This window comes from Melanerpes formicivorus, unplaced genomic scaffold, assembly GCF_026170545.1.
Source record: "Melanerpes formicivorus ecotype bairdi unplaced genomic scaffold, bMelFor1.0.p_v2 SCAF_2, whole genome shotgun sequence".
Classification (NCBI taxonomy): domain Eukaryota; kingdom Metazoa; phylum Chordata; class Aves; order Piciformes; family Picidae; genus Melanerpes; species Melanerpes formicivorus.
This window is the reverse complement of record NW_027142354.1, coordinates 750,437-768,302: the sequence shown is the minus strand read 5'-3', so window position 1 is coordinate 768,302 and position 17,866 is coordinate 750,437. Positions and strand designations below refer to the sequence as shown.

The 17,866-nt window shown below is 44.4% G+C and overlaps 1 protein-coding gene across 1 annotated transcript in view; it reads right to left on the bottom strand.

Moving 5' to 3' along the window:
* Positions 1–17,866, bottom strand: part of DOP1A (DOP1 leucine zipper like protein A) — a 117,587-nt gene that overhangs the window by 49,987 nt on the left and 49,734 nt on the right. Inside the window, 8 exon segments of the mRNA XM_068148763.1 lie at positions 461–613; positions 1,807–2,081; positions 7,187–7,811; positions 10,032–10,265; positions 10,688–10,717; positions 11,159–11,273; positions 14,168–14,287; positions 15,593–15,713. Of these exon segments, the coding sequence (XP_068004864.1) occupies positions 461–613; positions 1,807–2,081; positions 7,187–7,811; positions 10,032–10,265; positions 10,688–10,717; positions 11,159–11,273; positions 14,168–14,287; positions 15,593–15,713 (1,673 nt within the window).

The following is a 17,866-nucleotide window of genomic DNA, read 5'->3' as shown; positions in this document are numbered from 1 at the left end:
GTTGGAACTAGCTGATCCTTGTGGTCCCTTCCAACCCTGAATGATACTATGATAAATAGGAGGGAGCACAGCAGAGAACTGAACTATAGTTGATTAAAGAATGTGTTTAAATTTGTTGGAGCTCTCACAGGGCAGGAAGAGTGGTTAGGAGAACTGGAATGGAGCCTAGACAAAATGGCATTCAATCACTAGAGCACTATGAACACATTTCACATGATTGTGAAGCTTCAAGACATCATGAAAACTACAGACACAAGGTTAAGGTTTCCTTGGGAGTGGGAATACAGAAAAGAGGGTGGCAGGGTCAGAGGGTGGACAAATCTGATGTTCTGCATGCAAGCAGGAGAGTATGTCTGAAACAATCAGTGTAAGACAATGTTCTTTTCAATACTGAAGTTAGTGATGTCCTCTTCTGAGGCACCAGATCCATTTTCTTTTAGCAAATACATGAGCCACTTGCCTTGTCTCGGTGAGTCAACTGCTGACTAATAACGTCTTCACAAATACTGGAAGATGGAACGAGGTTGTGCAGCTGGTAGAAGAGCTCCACACTCTTCTGATGATGCTGAGGAGTTCCATCACCCAACTGGTCCCAAAGGGTTAAAGCTATATGCTTTGTGCATGAAAACAGAAGGTGCAAGAAAGACAGGTGAGTGAGTATCACACCTTGTTTTGCCTTAGACTACTTCAGTTCTATGCAGTGATGGGAGACCTCACATCTGATGACACAAGATGACCAGTAAGGCAGCTTAGAAAACTCTCCCTTCTGTTCATGTGAACACAAGGTACTGTCTGAAGCCCTGCAATAGCTTGCTTCTGTGGCAGTTTTAGGCTATGGTTTTAAATTCTTTTCACAGATCTTGAGCAGAGAAGTAGTAAAATCTAAACAAATCACTGCTGGGTGTGAAAAGGAAAACAAAGATCATTCTAAACAGTCCCACAGGAGAGATATTTACTGTAGGATTGGTTGTACCAAAACAATTCTTCCCTTCTCACTTCTTCACTCTGGAGAGACACTAACTTGCTTGTGCTTCACCCTGGCTGCATTGTTTTGATTAAGTCTAACAGCAACTTTCTCTGCTCCTTCCTCCCTTCTTTCCATACAAGGGAGTGGGGGGGCAGAACAGGAGAAGCCAGTAGCTTAGCCTGGTCTCTGACCAGGAGAATTCATAGCTTCCCCTGGTCTCTGACCAGGAGAGTTCTTGTGCTGTTTGTTAACTGTAAATACCTGTAAATCCTGTGTACTTTGTACATATTCATTGCATTCCATTGTACACTGTAGTCTTGCCTGCAAATACAGCTTGCATTTGCTTTCACCTGAGCTGCTCTGGCAAAGTTCATGTTCATTCATTTGTTAAGCTTCATTCATTTGGAGTCAGCACTCACAGGCACCTCCAGAAATACATTTTCATCAAAATATAATTAACTACACAACAGACCCTGCTGCTGCTGCTGCTTGTCTCTTGCACATGATTTCTTACACAAATTGCATAAATGCAGAGATCTCTTCATTTCTTGGACTCCATAATCTCAAAGGTCTTTTTTCCAACCTGGTTAATCCTAGTCTACATCTTTAAAATGCTCTTTCAAACAGGGATTTTCACCCAAGCACTCAGGAAGGACAGCACAGTGGGAAAACTTGCTGTGTATTTTCCTTTAGAGTCTATCACAGATTGAAAGTGTTCTCACAATACAAACCCAGTCAGGTGGTTTCCCATAACAAGGAGAGTAAAGTGGGCAAGACTCAGTCTTCACCAGCCAGCAAAAGAAGTCTAGAGAAAACAGCAATGAGATTCTGTATTGTACCTTGAAGAAATCTGTCTTTTCAGCCATGTATCTCAGGTTGCCTTGAGTAAGAGGAGGTCTGATGACCACAGCCACTCTTCCCTGGCTAGGGCTAAGAGGCTGAGCAGTTTCCACACTGTTCAGATTCTCTCCAGTGACGAGAGCAACAGATTGAGTCAATCCAACCAAGTCCATCACAAGGGAAATAGTGACACCCTGAACACTGAAATTGCTTGATTGCTTGCAGGCATTCATTAAAGTCTGGAGCCACAGTGGAGGTTGGACCTGTTCACAGTCTGAAATAGAGATCACAAATGACACATTCACTTAATTTTAAGCATTGTGAATCTTAGATCCCATAACCATATACACAACTGTCCTTTGTATTTCAACATGCCTGTTATATGGGTTTAGGAAATATGCAGGAGAAAGACACTTCTTGAGCTATCTCTGTGTCACTTCAATGTAGGAGCAACAGAGGATCTGTCTGGCCTCAGACCCGCAAAGCCAATCAGATCCTGGGCTGCATCAGGAGAAGTGTGGCCAGCAGGTCGAGGGAGGTGATCCTCCCCCTCTATTCAGCTCTGGTGAGACCCCACCTGGAGTACTGCCTCCAGTTCTGGAGCCCCTATTACAAGAGGGATGTGGAGGTGCTGGAAGGTGTCCAGAGAAGGGCCACGAGGATGACCAGAGGGCTGGAGCACCTCTCCTGTGAGGACAGACTGAAGGAGTTGGAGCTGTTCAGTCTGGAGAAGAGAAGGCTCCCAGGTGACCTAATTGTGGCCTTCCAGTATCTGAAGGGGGCCTACAGGAAGGCTGGGGAGGGACTGCTCAGGATCTCAGGGAGTGATAGGACTAGGGGGAATGGAATGAAGCTGGAGGTGGGGAGATTCAGGCTGGAGGTTAGGAGGAAATTCTTCCCCATGAGAGTGGTGAAGCCCTGGAATGGGTTGTCCAGGGAGGTGGTTGAGGCCCCATCCCTGGAGGTGTTTAAGCCCAGGCTGGATGAGGCTCTGGCCAGGCTGATGTAGTGTGGGGTGTCCCTGGCCATGGCAGGGGTTTGGAACTAGATGATCCTTGTGGTCCCTTCCAACCCTGAATGAAACTATGAAACTATGAAACTAAAACCATACACTGTCCCGACAATGCAAGTGTCCTTCTCTGAAGTTCTCAGTCAACTCTCCAAGTGACAAAAGTCTAGGAGGGCTATTCATGCTGTTCCTAAAATAGGCAAGGGCTTCTAGGATCAGACACAAGTGAAAGAATGTTATTTCCTAGGCACAAATACAGCTTCTACTTAGAATTAGGAGAAGCACTAGGCAATTTCTAATTTATACCCACAGTAGTTACTTTTGCAATGCGAACTGGAGACTAACCTTAACCTTCCAACCCCACATAACATTCTAGAGTTTACAAATAGAAACTTTAATCTGAGCTTGACTCAGTTCCTTTAAATTCTTCAGTTAATATTAGCACAGAAATGAAGCATACAGCCATATTTAAGCACAATTATGCTCTATCAATATCAGATTAACCTGGCTCCTTCAAATAAACACTGATGACTCTCACTGTTAATTAAAGGCAATCAGGTCACACCATTAATGTCACCCATCCTAAATTTGGAACATGCTTTTGAACTCTGGAATAAAACCAGCCTCTTCAGCAGCAGAAAGCCACAGAAAAGGCTGGCATGTGAATTATGGTGACTAGAGTCATAGAATGGTCTGGGGTGGAAGGGACCTCCAAAGGTCACCTAGTACAACCCCCTCTGCAGTCAGCAGGGCATCCTCAACTAGATCAGGCTGCCCAGAGCCCTGTCAAGCCTCACTTTGAATATCTCGATGGATGGAGCCCCAACCACCTTCCTGGGCAACCTGTTCCAGTGTTCCACTACCCCCATAGTGAAGAATAAGTTCCTAATATCCAAACTAAAGCTGCTCTTCTCTAGTTTGAAGCCATTGCCCCTCATCCTGCCAGTGTAGGCTTTTGTAAAAGGCCACTCTCCATCCTTCTTGAAGACCTCTTCAGGTAGATGGCTGCCTCCCATTCTCTGTTCCACTGGCACTTCTGTTATGGGATGTAGGTCTCTTGGGACAGATCTGCAGCCCCATTCCCTTCACTGCTCCCATCCACCCTGCCTTTCCATACAACAGATGTTTACAGCTGAAAAAAAATCCTTCCCAATGATTTCAACCACCTACACTACATGCCTATTCCTGAAAGTCAAATGCAACACGACAAAGGGGAAAGTTCAGCTGATGCATGAGCAATCCAAGGCATTTCACAGAGTGAGAGAGATTCCTAGAATCACTGCCTTCATGCAAGGCACACACTGCTCATGCTCTGCAGGCTTTTAACACATCCAAGTGCAGGGTTCTGCACATTGGCCACAACAACCCCATGCAGTGCTACAGGCTGGGGTCAGAGTGGCTGGAGAGCGGCCAGGTAGAGAGGGACCTGGGGGTGCTGGTTGATGGTAGGCTGAACATGAGCCTGCAGTGTGCCCAGGCAGCCAGGAGGGCCAATGGCATCCTGGCCTGCATCAGGAACAGTGTGGGCAGCAGGAGCAGGGAGGTCATTCTGCCCCTGTACACTGCACTGGTTAGGCCACACCTGGAGTCCTGTGTCCAGTTCTGGGCCCCTCAGTTTAGGGGATCTAACAAATACTTATAAATCTGAGTGCTGGCTGCCAAGAGGGAGGGGACAGGCTCTTCTCATTTGTCCCCTTTGATATGACAAGGGCCAATGGATGTAAACTGAAACACAGTAAGTTCCACCTCAACATAAAGAACTTCTTTACTCTAAGGGTCACAGAGCACTGGAACAGGCTTCCCAGAGGGGTTGTGCAGTGTTCTTATCTAGAGACTTTCCAGACATGTCTGGATGTGTTCCTGTGTGACCTGTGCTAGATTCTATGGTCCTGCTCTGGCAGGGGGTTGAACTTGATCTCTGGAGTTCCTTTCACAGTATCACATGATAACTAAGGTTGGAAGAGACCTCAAGGATCATAGAGTCCAACCTATCAACACAGACCCCATGACTAGACCATGGCACCAAGTGCCATGTCCAATCTCCTCTTGAACACCTCCAGGGACGGTGACTCCACCACCTCCCTGGACAGCACATTCCAATGACCAATGACTCTCTCAGTGAAGAACTTTCTCCTCACCTCGAGTCTAAACCTCCCCTGGCACAGCTTGAGACTGTGTCCCCTTGTTCTGGTGCTGGTTGCCTGGGAGAAGAGACCAGCCCCTTCCTGGCTACAACCACCTTTCAGGTAGTTGTAGAGGGCAATGAGGTCACCCCTGAGCCTCCTCTTCTCCAGGCTAAACAATCCCAGCTCCCTCAGCCTCTCCTCACAGGGCTGTGCTCAAGGCCTCTCCCCAGCCTCGTTACCCTTCTCTGGACACATTCAAGTGTCTCGACGTCCTTCTTAAACTGAGGGGCCCTAACATCTTGTGATCCTGTGATCCTGCATTCTTGCTTCCAAAAGCCTATTCATCTCTAAGAAGTGCTCACTGCTTAGCCTTTAATAGATTTTGGAAGCTGTGGATAAAAACCAGAAAGCTGCAAGGATAAAGTTTCCTGGAAGAAACAAAATCACAGAAGCCAACTCTGACAGGTAGCCAACATTATTGTCACAATTTCCTGTATGCTCCAAGCACATCTACCACTTTAAGGCAGTAACTACCAAGCTACATGCCAGAAGGAGAACTGGAATGAGAACTGTAAATTAAAGACCTTACAAACTGTAAAGAGGACTGTCCATCTAAAAGGTCATCATTTCACAGTAATCCAGAACTGTCACCATTTTAATCACATTTCTGTAACTGTATTCACCAATCTGTGAACACACTCACACTTCATAATCCCCACCAGTTTTACTTGGTTTCTCTAAGGCAACTGTAGCTGGAGTTGTTTGCAAGAATCATAGAATCAGTCAGTGTTGGAAGGGATCCTCAAGGATCATCTAGTTCCAACCCCCCTGCCATGGGCAGGGACACACCACACTACATCAGCCTGGACAGAGCCTCATCCAGCCTGGTCTTAAACACCTCCAGGGATGAAACCTGAACCACCTCTGTTCCTCTAATAGGAATGAAGTAAAATCACATATTTATTTTTATATTTATAGGTATTATTTATATCTGTGCAACATATTTATTGGACAGAAGTTTATCACTTCCATGTGTGGCACAAAGTGATCCACGTGCACATCAGTCAAAAACTGCTAAAATGAAGCTGTGGCTGCTGGAAAAAATGATAGAGAAAACACTGTGGAGTCACACAGTGAAATGGGGCATCTGAAAAATCTAGATTCTACTCTCAGGCTTCAGTTTGCACTATGTATTTGTCATCCCAACATTAATTAGTGTGAAAACCCATGCCACCAATCTCCTTAAAACCAAGCAAAACCTGAGCAAACCGATAGAGAAGGAGCCTTACATTTCTGAGAGCAACACACACACAAAGCATTAAGAGCATTAGAATAAAACAGAATAGAATAGAATAGAATAGAACAGAATAGAATAGAATAGACCAGACCAGGTTGGAAGAGACCTTCAAGATCATCGCGTCCAACCTATCATCCAACACCACCTAATCAACTAACCCATGGCACCAAGCACCCCATCAAGTCTCCTCCTGAACACCTCCAGTGATGGCGATGCCACCACCTCCCCAGGCAGCCCATTCCAATGGGCAATCACTCTCTCTGTGTAAAACTTCCTCCTGACCTCCAGCCTGAACCTCCTCTGGCACAGCCTGAGACTGTGTCCTCTTCTTCTGGTGCTGGTTGCCTGGGAGAAGAGACCAACCTCTGCCTCTCCACAACCTCCCTTCAGGTAGTTGTAGAGAGCAATAAGGTCTCCCCTGAGTCTCCTCTTCTCCAGGCTAAGCAACCCCAGCTCCCTCAGTCTCTCCTCACAGGGCTTGTGCTCCAAACCCCTGACCAACTTTGTTGCCCTTCTCTGGACTCCTTCCAGCAAGTCAACCTCCTTCCTAAACTGAGGGGCCCAGAACTGGACACAGGACTCAAGGTGTGGCCTAACCAGGGCAGTGTACAGGGGCAGAATGATCTCCCTGCTCCTGCTGCCCATACTGTTCCTGATGCAGGCCAGGATGCCATTGGCCCTCCTGGATGCCTGGGCACACTGCAGGCTCATGTTCAGCCTACCATCAACCAGTACCCCCAGGTCCCTCTCTGCCTGGCTGCTCTCCAGCCACTCTGACCCCAGCCTGTAGCTCTGCATGGGGTTGATGTGGCCGATGTGCAGAACCCACCACTTGGTACTTTCATCTGGGGGGCGTAGGGGTGGAAATTAAAATAGGATTTTAAAAGTAAAGGGGAGGGAAAAAAAAAAGAGACCAAAAGCAAGAAAAAGCCAAGAGTGCAGCTTACCAACTTCGGGCTTCCCAGGATGTAATTCTGAAGTGCGGTTTCCTTCAGCAATGTAAACAGGAAAGCTTGAACATTCAAGATACAGCTGACAAGCAGCAATGAAGGCAGGAAGGTATTCTTTTGGTGGCTTTTTCTTGCTTGTTTTCTTCACCTTAGCATCAACCTGTGCTTCTCTGTCCCATTTTGTGGTCTGTCCCTGCTCTCTAGCAGAGTCTGCTGGAAGCTCTGCCCCGAAGGGCTGAGACAAGGAATTGCTCTGAATGATATACAGGTTGATGAACCTGGTTAAAAACTGCTGGACATACTCCAGGCAGCACTGCATTGCAGTCTTTTGGATCGCTTTCCCGCTTCGAGTTGCTGTCCCCTGTGTCACGATGGAAGGAGGCTGTACAATGGTTTCCTCAGACCCCACAGTTGATGCTGTCTCAGTCTCTGAGGAGGTACTCCCCACGATAGGAATGCCAGGTGCACCGTGCCCCTCGCTGAGTGCTCTGTCAATGTCATCAGATGTATCTCCCTGGTACTGGACAAACTCAGTGAAGCCACTTTCTGATGATCGACTGCTGGGGGGATTCTCACCATCTTCAAACACATCACTAGGATTTTCAAGTGAAACTGATGGCACCTGAGTGAGGGGGAAAAAAAAAGTTGAACAATCATTAAAAGTGAGTTACCTGGGGTCTAGTGAGAAAAAAAAAATATACTTCTTTCTCTGTTTGCAAGCAACAATTTGATTGCTTGTTTTAAGTCTATCACAAATTCATTGTACACAAAATCACAGAATCAGTAAGGTTGGAAAAGACCTCAGAGACCATCAAGTCCAACCTATGAAAAATGAGAGCTAGAATAGAATAGAATAGAATAGACCAGACCAGACCAGGTTGGAAGAGACCTTCAAGATCATCGTGTCCAACCCATCAACCAATCCAACCCACCTAATCAACTAACCCATGGCACCAAGCACCCCATCAAGTCTCCCATTCAACACCTCCAATGATTGTGACTCCACCACCTCCCCAGGCAGCCCATTCCAATGGGCAATCACTCTCTCTGTATAGAACTTCTTCCTAACCTCCAGCCTAAACCTCCCCTGGTGCAGCCTGAGACTGTCCTCTTCTTCTGGTGCTGGTTGCTTGGGAGAAGAGACCAACCTCTGCCTGGCTACAACCTCCCTTCAGGTAGTTGTAGAGAGCAAGAAGGTCTCCCCTGAGTGTCCTCCTCTCCAGGCTAAGCAATCCCAGCTCCCTCAGCCTCTCCTCATAGGGCTAGTGTTTCAAGCCCCTCACCAACTTTGTTGCCCTTCTCTGGACTCCTTCCAGCAAGTCAACCTCCTTCCTAAACTGAGGGGCCCAGAACTGGACACAGGACTCGAGGTGCAGCCCAACCAGTGCAGTGTACAGGGGCAGAATGACCTCCCTGCTCCTGCTGGCCACACTGTTCTTGATGCAGGCCAGGATGCTCTTGGCTGCCTGGGCACACTGCAGGCTCATGTTCATCCTACCATCGACCAGCACCCCCAGGTCCCTCTCTGCCTGGCCACTCTCCAGCCACTCTGACCCCAGCCTGTAGCACTGCATGGTCTTGCAGGGAGCTCTGTGCAGGGAGAACCAAGGATTGGTGCAGTGTCTTGAGTTTTGATTTCAGGTCAGAAATTTCCAATATAATGAACAGGGCTGGTTTGCTTCTTCGTTTGTATTCACTGTTGTTACTTTGGGGGGTGGTTTTGTTTGGGTTTGGTTTGCCTTATTTTTTTGTGTGAAAGCAATATCAGAGTTATGAAGCTTCATTTTTGCTACAAGGTAACTGCTTTAGTGAAAGCCTTTAGCTTTTGATACAAGTGTGACTGCTGAATTTTTCCAGAGTAAATTGTCTCCTAACTGTTATTAGGAATTTGAGTTCAGGAGGAGGAAGAGGTCTTTTGATTAGAAACCTCTGCCCTCTGATTGTTCAGATGTCAACTCTATTGTCATTGTCATCCTCCTGTTTTGCCCAGGCTGTCTGATTGACTAATATAGTACACACAAAGAAGGGGTACAGAGAAGCTGTGGCATCTTCATCCCTGGAGATATCAAAACCAAGCTGGATATGATCCTGAACGATCTGATCTAGCTTTGAAATCAGGCCTGCTTTGAGCAGTGATCTCCAACTGTCACTTCCAACCTAAATTTCTTCTGTGATGTTTCTCTAGTTTCTTCAACTGGAAAACAAGGATTTGAGGGCACGTACTTAGCATACCTGACAGAGCCAGAGATGCAGACCAAACTCGACAGCATTAAAAGAGAAAGAGCTGCTGGCTGGTTTGTTTCTTTTCTTTCTTTATTAAATCATTGTAAAACCAGTAAAATAAATGGTGAGTATTAATGTTTTTTCTCTTCTTGCAGTGTCTGAAGGGGGCCTACAAAGAAAGCTGGTGAGGGACTTTTTAGGGAGTCAGGTAACGATAGGACTAAGGGGTTGGACTCGATGATCCTTGAGGTCTCTTCCAACCTTGGTGATACTGTATGAATGGAACAAAACTAGAAATGGGTAGATTCAGATTGGATGTTAGGAAGAAGTTCTTCCCCATGAGGGTGGTGAGACACTGGAACAGGTTGCCCAGGGAGGTGGTGGAAGCCTCATCCCTGGAGGTTTTTAAGGCCAGGCTGGATGTGGCTATGAGCAACCTGATGTAGTGTGAGGTGTCCCTGCCAATTGCACCGGGTTTGGAACTAGATGATCCTTGAGGTCCCTTCTAACCCTAACAATTCTAGGACTTGTAGATGGTTCAACACAGGCTCAGAAAGCCAACTTCTCCTTTCCACCCAAAAAGTAATTTTTCAAGATGCTGCAAAACACAATCAGTTACCTTTTTGTTTTCCCATTCTTTGATTGAGCTGCTGTGCCCACTAGGAAGCTGCAGGACACCATCTGTCCCTGCAGACAGCAAAGGTGGTTGAACTTTGCTAAGGATCTTCGAGCAGAGTCTGAGAGAATCAGTAAGCTCAGACAAGTGCAGTGTGTGCAGGTGGCTTGTCAAGGCAGAAATCATCCTGAGCAACAGCTGGGGCAAGTGTTCCGTCTGGATTTCAATGTAAGTCTCCTAACAAAGTAATTAACAGCAACACTCATTAGTGGCAACACTACATCCCACCCTGAAAGTCACCCTCTCTAACAGGGGTACCTATCAATTGCTTAACTGTGTTCTAAACATACAGAACAAGTTAAAAAGGGAAATGAATATCTTAATATCCATGAACATGAAATGCATGCTTTACTTAAAATAAACCAAAGAAACAGATAACATAATTAACTTCACAATTGGGTAGGCCACAAACACAAAGCTAGTTAACTTGTTCACACTCTTACTCCTTGATCATTACACAACAAGCAGTACAAAACATACCAATAAGGCTAAAGAACATCACCACTATTATTTTAATGACCTCAAAAATAAAAGTTTAGGAGGGAAAGATGAAAAACCAGTAATTAAGAACTAAAGGAAAAACAGGCTGATTGTCATACCTGACACAGCACTCTCATACTTCTAGTAGGCTTTGAAGTGAGAAAGCAAAGAATTGAGGACAGACAGGTACAGAAAGAAAAACAGTTTCAGTCTTTGCTATGTTAAGCAATGCAACAACAACCAAAAGAAAAAGAGCTATAGATACATCTTATTATGACATTTAAGAGCCTTGAAAGAAAGCTGCACACCTGAACTTGCATATTAAGCTACTAAAGACTATACTTGTGACTAATACAGCATCATTTTAGAGAGAAGAAATCAAGGACAGATAAAAAGTGTCAGGCATGAACACCATAGACCCCACTTTGGTTATAGCCAAGCAGTCTATCATGACATCATACAATGCATCTAAAACTTCTAAAAGGTGGCAATATGGCAACATATTTTCAGGAAGAAACAATTAATAAAGCAGAGGCAGACTATAAATACAGAGCATCCCCAGTACCTGCAATGAAGAACACAATCCTTACCAAAGAAACTATATCCAACAAAAAATCCACTAACAAGCAGAAGTTAGTCAGGGGTAACTCAGACTTCTCACTACCACCTCCAGGCCCAGTTTGAAGTCTGGCATGTAATGTCCTCCTGCAAAATTCAAACAGGGTTTCAAAACATTTTTCCCTTCCCCTTACATTGACCATTTTCTATAACTGAAGCTGTACACCTCAGGGATAATCCCTGCAAACAAACAAGGAATCTTTCATTTGACTTTTAGGTAGCTCATTTGCCCCATTGTATGCTTTCAGAGAAAGCAGCAACCAGCCTTTCACTACAGCAAAGTCTTGATTCATTAAATAAGGGAACTCAGGCTAAAGAAAATGGCATTTGTGACCCTACCATAGACAGCACTAGTTGTTAGTATAAGCATGAGAAGCCATAATAGAATTAAGGGATAGTATTGCTTGCAGAACAGTGATTTTGGAGAGGTCTAAACCCAAGGCATAAAGCACTTGAGACAAAGACAACCAAAGGTGAAATAAAAGGCCCAGGAAGCTTTGAAGCTGTGCAAGAGGAAAACAAAACAGGCTCTTGTTGATGTCCACTTCAGCTTCAGCTGACTGCACTGTTTTACTGCTGACAAGAATTCATAATCTGACGAGCTTTGTTTCTGAGGGATGATGGAACACAACCCTCTCCCCCATGAAATCATGTCTGGGAAGATTACAAGCAAAGGATATGAACAAAGGAATAATATTTTGTTTCCTCAATTATTTTATTCTGCTGGGGGAGAGGGGGTGGTGAGGGGAAAGGGAATTGGGTAGAGAGGGCAGTGTCATGTTTTCAGCAATAGCTGAGTCATGCTAATCCTTTTCTTCTCTTTTGGAACATGTGCCAGTACTGAAAAATAGATGTATTTGAAATAATAGAAGCATTACAGAAACCAAACCTGACACAATGACAGTCAGCATTTCGTAGTATCATAGTATCATTCAGGATTGGAAGGGACCACAAGGATCATCTAGTTCCAACCCCCCTGCCATGGGCAGGGACACCCCACACTACATCAGCCTGGCCACAGCCTCATCCAGCCTAAGCTTAAACACCTCCAGGGACGGGGCCTCAACCACCTCCCTGGACAACCCATTCCAGGGTTTCACCACTCTCATGGGGAAGAACCTCCTCCTCACATCCAGCCTGAATCTCCCCACCTCCAGCTTCATTCCATTCCCCCTAGTCCTAGCACTCCCTGAGATCCTGAGAAGTCCTTCCCCAGCCTTCCTGTAGGCCCCCTTCAGATACTGGAAGGCCACAATTAGGTCACCTTGGAGCCTTCTCTTCTGCAGACTGAACAGCCCCAACTCCTTCAGTCTGTCCTCACAGGAGAGGTGCTCCAGCCCTCTGATCATCCTCGTGGCCCTTCTCTGGACACCTTCCAGCACCTCCACATCCCTCTTGTAATAGGGGCTCCAGAACTGGACACAGTACTACAGGTGGGCTCTCACCAGGGCTGAGTAGAGGGGGAGAATCACCTCCCTTGCCCTGCTGGCCACACTTCTCCTTATGCAGCCCAGGAGCTGACTGGCTTTGCGGGCTGCAAGTGCACACTGAGAGCTCCTGTTGAGCTTCTTGTCCACCAGCACCCCCAAGTCTCTCTCCTCAGGGCTGCTTTCCAGCCATTCACTGCCCAGCCTGTATTTGTGCCTGAGATTGCCTCAACCCAGATGCAGGACCCTGCACTTGCTCTTATTGAACTTCCAAGATATTTTGGTGAGACTTTAAAAATCAAATTTCAATTGCATTGTGTCAGTAACCAACACTTAAAAAGTAGCACTCAGCTCAACCCACACCTCTGCTGGGTTACTGTGCCTCCCTTAACAGATCATTCTCTTCATGAAACTAGCAGTGCAGTGAAATGAGTCTAACACATGCTCTTTCACCTATCACTACCCTAAAAGATCTACCAGAATTTTCATAAATTACTTTGAGATTTGTTCAACTGTAATCAATTATAAAGGATGGCTTGAAATTCAATTCACTGTGCCCCTTATCGAGATCAGAGAAGCCTCAATAGTGAACTCAACATTAGAATAAAATAGAATGGAATAGAAATAGGAATAAAAATAGGAATAGGAATAAAAATAGGAATAGGAATAAAAATAGGAATAGGAATAAAAATAGGAATAGGAATAGGAATAGGAATAAAAATAGGAATAGGAATAGGAATAAAAATAGGAATAGGAATAAAAATAGGAACAGAAATAAAAATAGGAACAGAAATAAAAATAGGAACAGAATAGAAACAGAATAGGAATAGGAAGGAACAGAAGAGGAATAGGAACAGAAGAGGAATAGGAACAGAAGAGGAATAGGAACAGAAGAGGAATAGAACAGAATTAACCAGGTTGGAAAAGACCTTTGAGATCATTGAATCCAACCTATCACCCAACACCATCTGATCTACTAAACCATGGCACCAAGCACCCCATCCTGTCTCTTCCTAAACACCTCCAGTGATGGTGACTCCACCACCTCCCTGAGCAGCACATTCCAATGGCCAATCACTCTTCCCATGAAGAGCTTCTTCCCAACATCAAGCCTAAACCTCCCCTGGTGCAGCCTGAGACTGTGTCCTCTTGTTCTTTTGCTGGCCAAAGAGTAATACTTAGGAGAAAACACTGGATACAAGAAATCATCTTTTTAATTTTGAGTGGGGAAAAAATCATAAGCAAAAGCCTCAGACAAATTCTGAGGGATCTCTAAATCACTTTTAAAGTTGTGATTTAGCTAGTTTTGTGATCGCCCTGGAGTCCTCCCTTCAGCAGAGGTGCTGACTGATCTCTTCATTGCACCCAGACATGGAACTCTGTGAGAACTCACACTGCTGAGACCACCAATCATATCTGATTGAAACAGGCCAAATTATCAGACTTTAAGAGATGGGGAAGAAACAGACTACAGAATAAATGTCCACATTAGACTAACTGAAGCAAAAGTCAACTTAAACTCTACACATTCAGAGACTAGGTATTATATCCTACCTACAACATTCTTCAAACCAACGAGCGATGTAGTCCCACATGTAGTAAGGCTCAAAGGAATTAAAGAGCAGATTGGCAGTTTTAATCAGTTCTGCTGTTTTCTTGTTTTCTCTCAGTTTGCTGGAAGGAAATATAAAGAACATTTCATATTTTCAGCCTTCATTTCTGAGTTATGCAACTACACATCACTGGAAGTGCACGCATTGCCAGTTAATGCTGACAAATTATCCTTCCCTCATCCCTAAGTGTGGTTATTGCTCTGGGGCTTGGTCATTTAGCAGGTTTCTCATATCAGTTAGTTTCCATAGTTTCTTCTCTATCCCTTCATTAAGTATATGTTTTCTAAACATATTTCTTACCCATCTGTTTTCCTGTGATCATTCCTACAACTGTTTCCCCTCTTCAGCTTTCAATTTCCCCTCTTCAGCTTTCAATTTCCCCTCTTCTCTCAACTTTTTCAGATACTCAACTCAAATTCTGAATTTTTGTTTTTATTCCCACCTCTGGCTGTCTTGCAGCACTCTTCATTTGCACTCTGTGTACAATGAAGTTCATCAGTTGTTTTGGTTTGGTTTCTTTCTAAGAATACAGATGTAACGAATTCCACAACTAATCTGCACCACTGGCATCCCAGTTGGATGAAGCAAGCTTTTTGTCATGGATACAGAATAAAATGTGTATTCATTTCCAATTAATGTCATAGATCCATAGAATGGTTCATAGATTCATAGAATGGTTCATAGATTCATAGAATGCTTTGGGTTGGAAAGGATCTTGAAGATCATCCAGTTCCAACCAATGGCAGGGACACCTTCCACTCAAGGCCTTACTCATCCTGGCCTTGAACACTTCCAGGGAGGGGAAATCCACAACCTCCCTGGACAACCTGTCAATGGATCCTGTATCTTAACAAAAACAATCCAATAGGTTACAGTCATTACTTCTCACAGTCATGTCTGCAGCAACAAAGAAGATATATTCACATATATATATATTTATCATAGTATAGTATCATAGTATCAGTCAGGGTTGGGAGGGACCACAAGGACCATCTAGTTCCAACCCCCCTGCCATGGGCAGGGATACCCCACACTAGACCAGGCTGGCCAGAGCCTCATCCAGCCTGGGCTTAAACACCTCCAGGGATGGGGCCTCAACCACCTCCCTGCAAAACCCATTCTAGGGCTTCACCACTCTCATGGGGAAGAACCTCCTCCTCACCTCCAGCCTGAATCTCCCCACCTCCAGCTTCATTCCATTCCCCCTAGTCCTATCACTACCTGATATCCTGAGCAGTCCCTCCCCAGCCTTCTTGTAGGCCCCCTTCAGATACTGGAAGGCCACAATTAGGTCACCTCAGAGCCTTCTCTTCTCCACACTGAACAGCCCCTATACATATACTATATATATTATACAATACATTACCTGCTTAGCTGTGTGTGATCTTTGTTGAACGAAGGCTCTGCCTGAAGCTCCAGCTCTGCTTTGCACTGTGTATACAACGTCTGAAACACTTCAATCAACACATCCTCTAGAATGGCAGGGCCTAGGGAGAAATATCAGCAACCACAGTCTTATGTCTTATAGCACTGCTAACAGTCCACATCTGAAAACTCTCCAAAACAAACCCATAAAATCCCTCCTCCTTCATTTCATAAACCACCTCCATTTCAGAGGGTTTATTTGCTTTCCAGAATTGCACAGGCAATTGTAATGCCTGGGAGTGTACAAAGCACAAGCAGAGTTCTTTTCCCAGACAATGTGTGCATGTTGATGGCTGGATATAAACACACCCAGTTCAAAAGCTATGCAGTCACATTAGCATAGCTTATGTTGAGGCCAACACATCCTCTTTGAGGTATTAGTAGCTCAGCTCAGTAACATGGTAATGTTACTCCATGGATTCCTGATCATATCTAACTGTCAAACAAAAGCCAACCCTAAGGTAGATCTTGAAGGTCTCTTCCAACCTGGTCTGGTCTATTCTATTCTATTCTATTCTATTCTATTCTATTCTATTCTATTCTATTCTATTCTATTCTATTCTATTCTACTCTCTCTCTCTCTCTCTCTCTATCTCTATTTTAATTCTATTTCTATTTCTGTTTCTATTTTAATTCTATTTCTGTTTCTATTTTAATTCTATTTCTGTTTCTATTTTAATTCTATTCTAATTCTATTTCTATTTTAATTCTATTCTATTCTATTCTATTCTAATATTTTCCTTCTAGATCAATTGTTTTCCAAATTGAACCGGGTCCAAATATTGAACCTGTTTTATACTTTGCATCCTCTTTGTTGCAGTTCACATGTTTTATTATTCTATTCTATTCTATTCTATTCTATTCTATTCTATTCTATTCTATTCTATTCTATTCTATTCTATTCTATTCTATTCTATTCTATTCTATTCTATTCTATTCTGCTGTTATCATATGAAAAATATTCTCAAACACTGAAATGCAAATACAAAGTGAAATGTTTTGAGCATCTTGCATAATACAAGGTAGAAGTGTTTTGATCCTCTTCTCTTCAATTTCAGGCAGGTTTTCTTGAGTTTCAGATAGAGTTTGCAGGATACTTTTTGAAACAGCACCTCCTTTCGAGATTGGATCAAACTAGAACACCAACAAAAGACTTCTTTTGAAAGGAATTAATCAAGTGACCCTGCTTGCAATATCTTCTGCTTTCTCATGCTCTCTCCTAGCCTCGCTGAGCTACATTCTGTGACAGTGTGCTCACTGAGCTAAGCAGAAACCCTCTTAGCTGCTTCCAGCTCAGTTTACTGAAAGGATCCTACCTCACAGCTCATTTTACTTCATGCAGTCTCAACATACACATTGCCTCTGACAATTTAAACTGCAAAAATCACAAGTCAGCAGGAAGATGACAGATTCCTGTCAGATATATTGTTCTTTATGGTGTCTCTTAACCACTTCCTTTCAAGTTGTGTTCTGTAGTTGGTGAGGGGTTTGGAACACAAGGCCTATGAGGAGAGGCTGAGGGAGCTGGGGTTGCTTAGCCTGGAGAAGAAGAGACTCAGGGGTGACCTTATTGCTCTCTACAACTACCTGAAGGGGTGACGCACTGAATTTAGGGAGTAGAACCTCAAGCAATGCTCAGCTGATAGAAGGAAATGTTTTAGCTCTTGTAGGCCACAGACCTTTGGAAAAACTGCAACTGTGTAGAGAGAAAAAGCCTTTAGCTGATTACCGACAGCCATTGACTCAGGAAGCCACAGAACGACCTGAGAATTAGAGCTGGTAAACACTGCAAGAAAGTCTTTTGTCTTCTCTCTGAACTTAGATAAGAGATGCTTGATCGTTTGCCTTTTGTCTAACACCTGCCTGGGCCTTCCCCAGCGATGTGTGTTCCCTGGTATTTTCTCGGCAGCCTGTAACTGTCGGACGGACACATTTAATTACCAATCACGAGTTGCTTTTGATTATTTTACCCTATATAAAGAAAAGACTTTGTACAATAAAGTAGACACTTTGCTTGCATCAAGCTTTGTCTCCATCTCTCAATCGCAGTAAAGGGGCATTGTAGACAGGCAGAGGTTGGTCTCTTCTCCCAGGCAGCCAGCACCAGAACAAGAGGACACAGTCTCAGGCTGCGCCAGGGGAGGTTTAGGTTGGATGTTAGGAAGAAGCTCTATACAGAGAGAGTGATTGCCCATTGGAATGGGCTGCCTGGGGA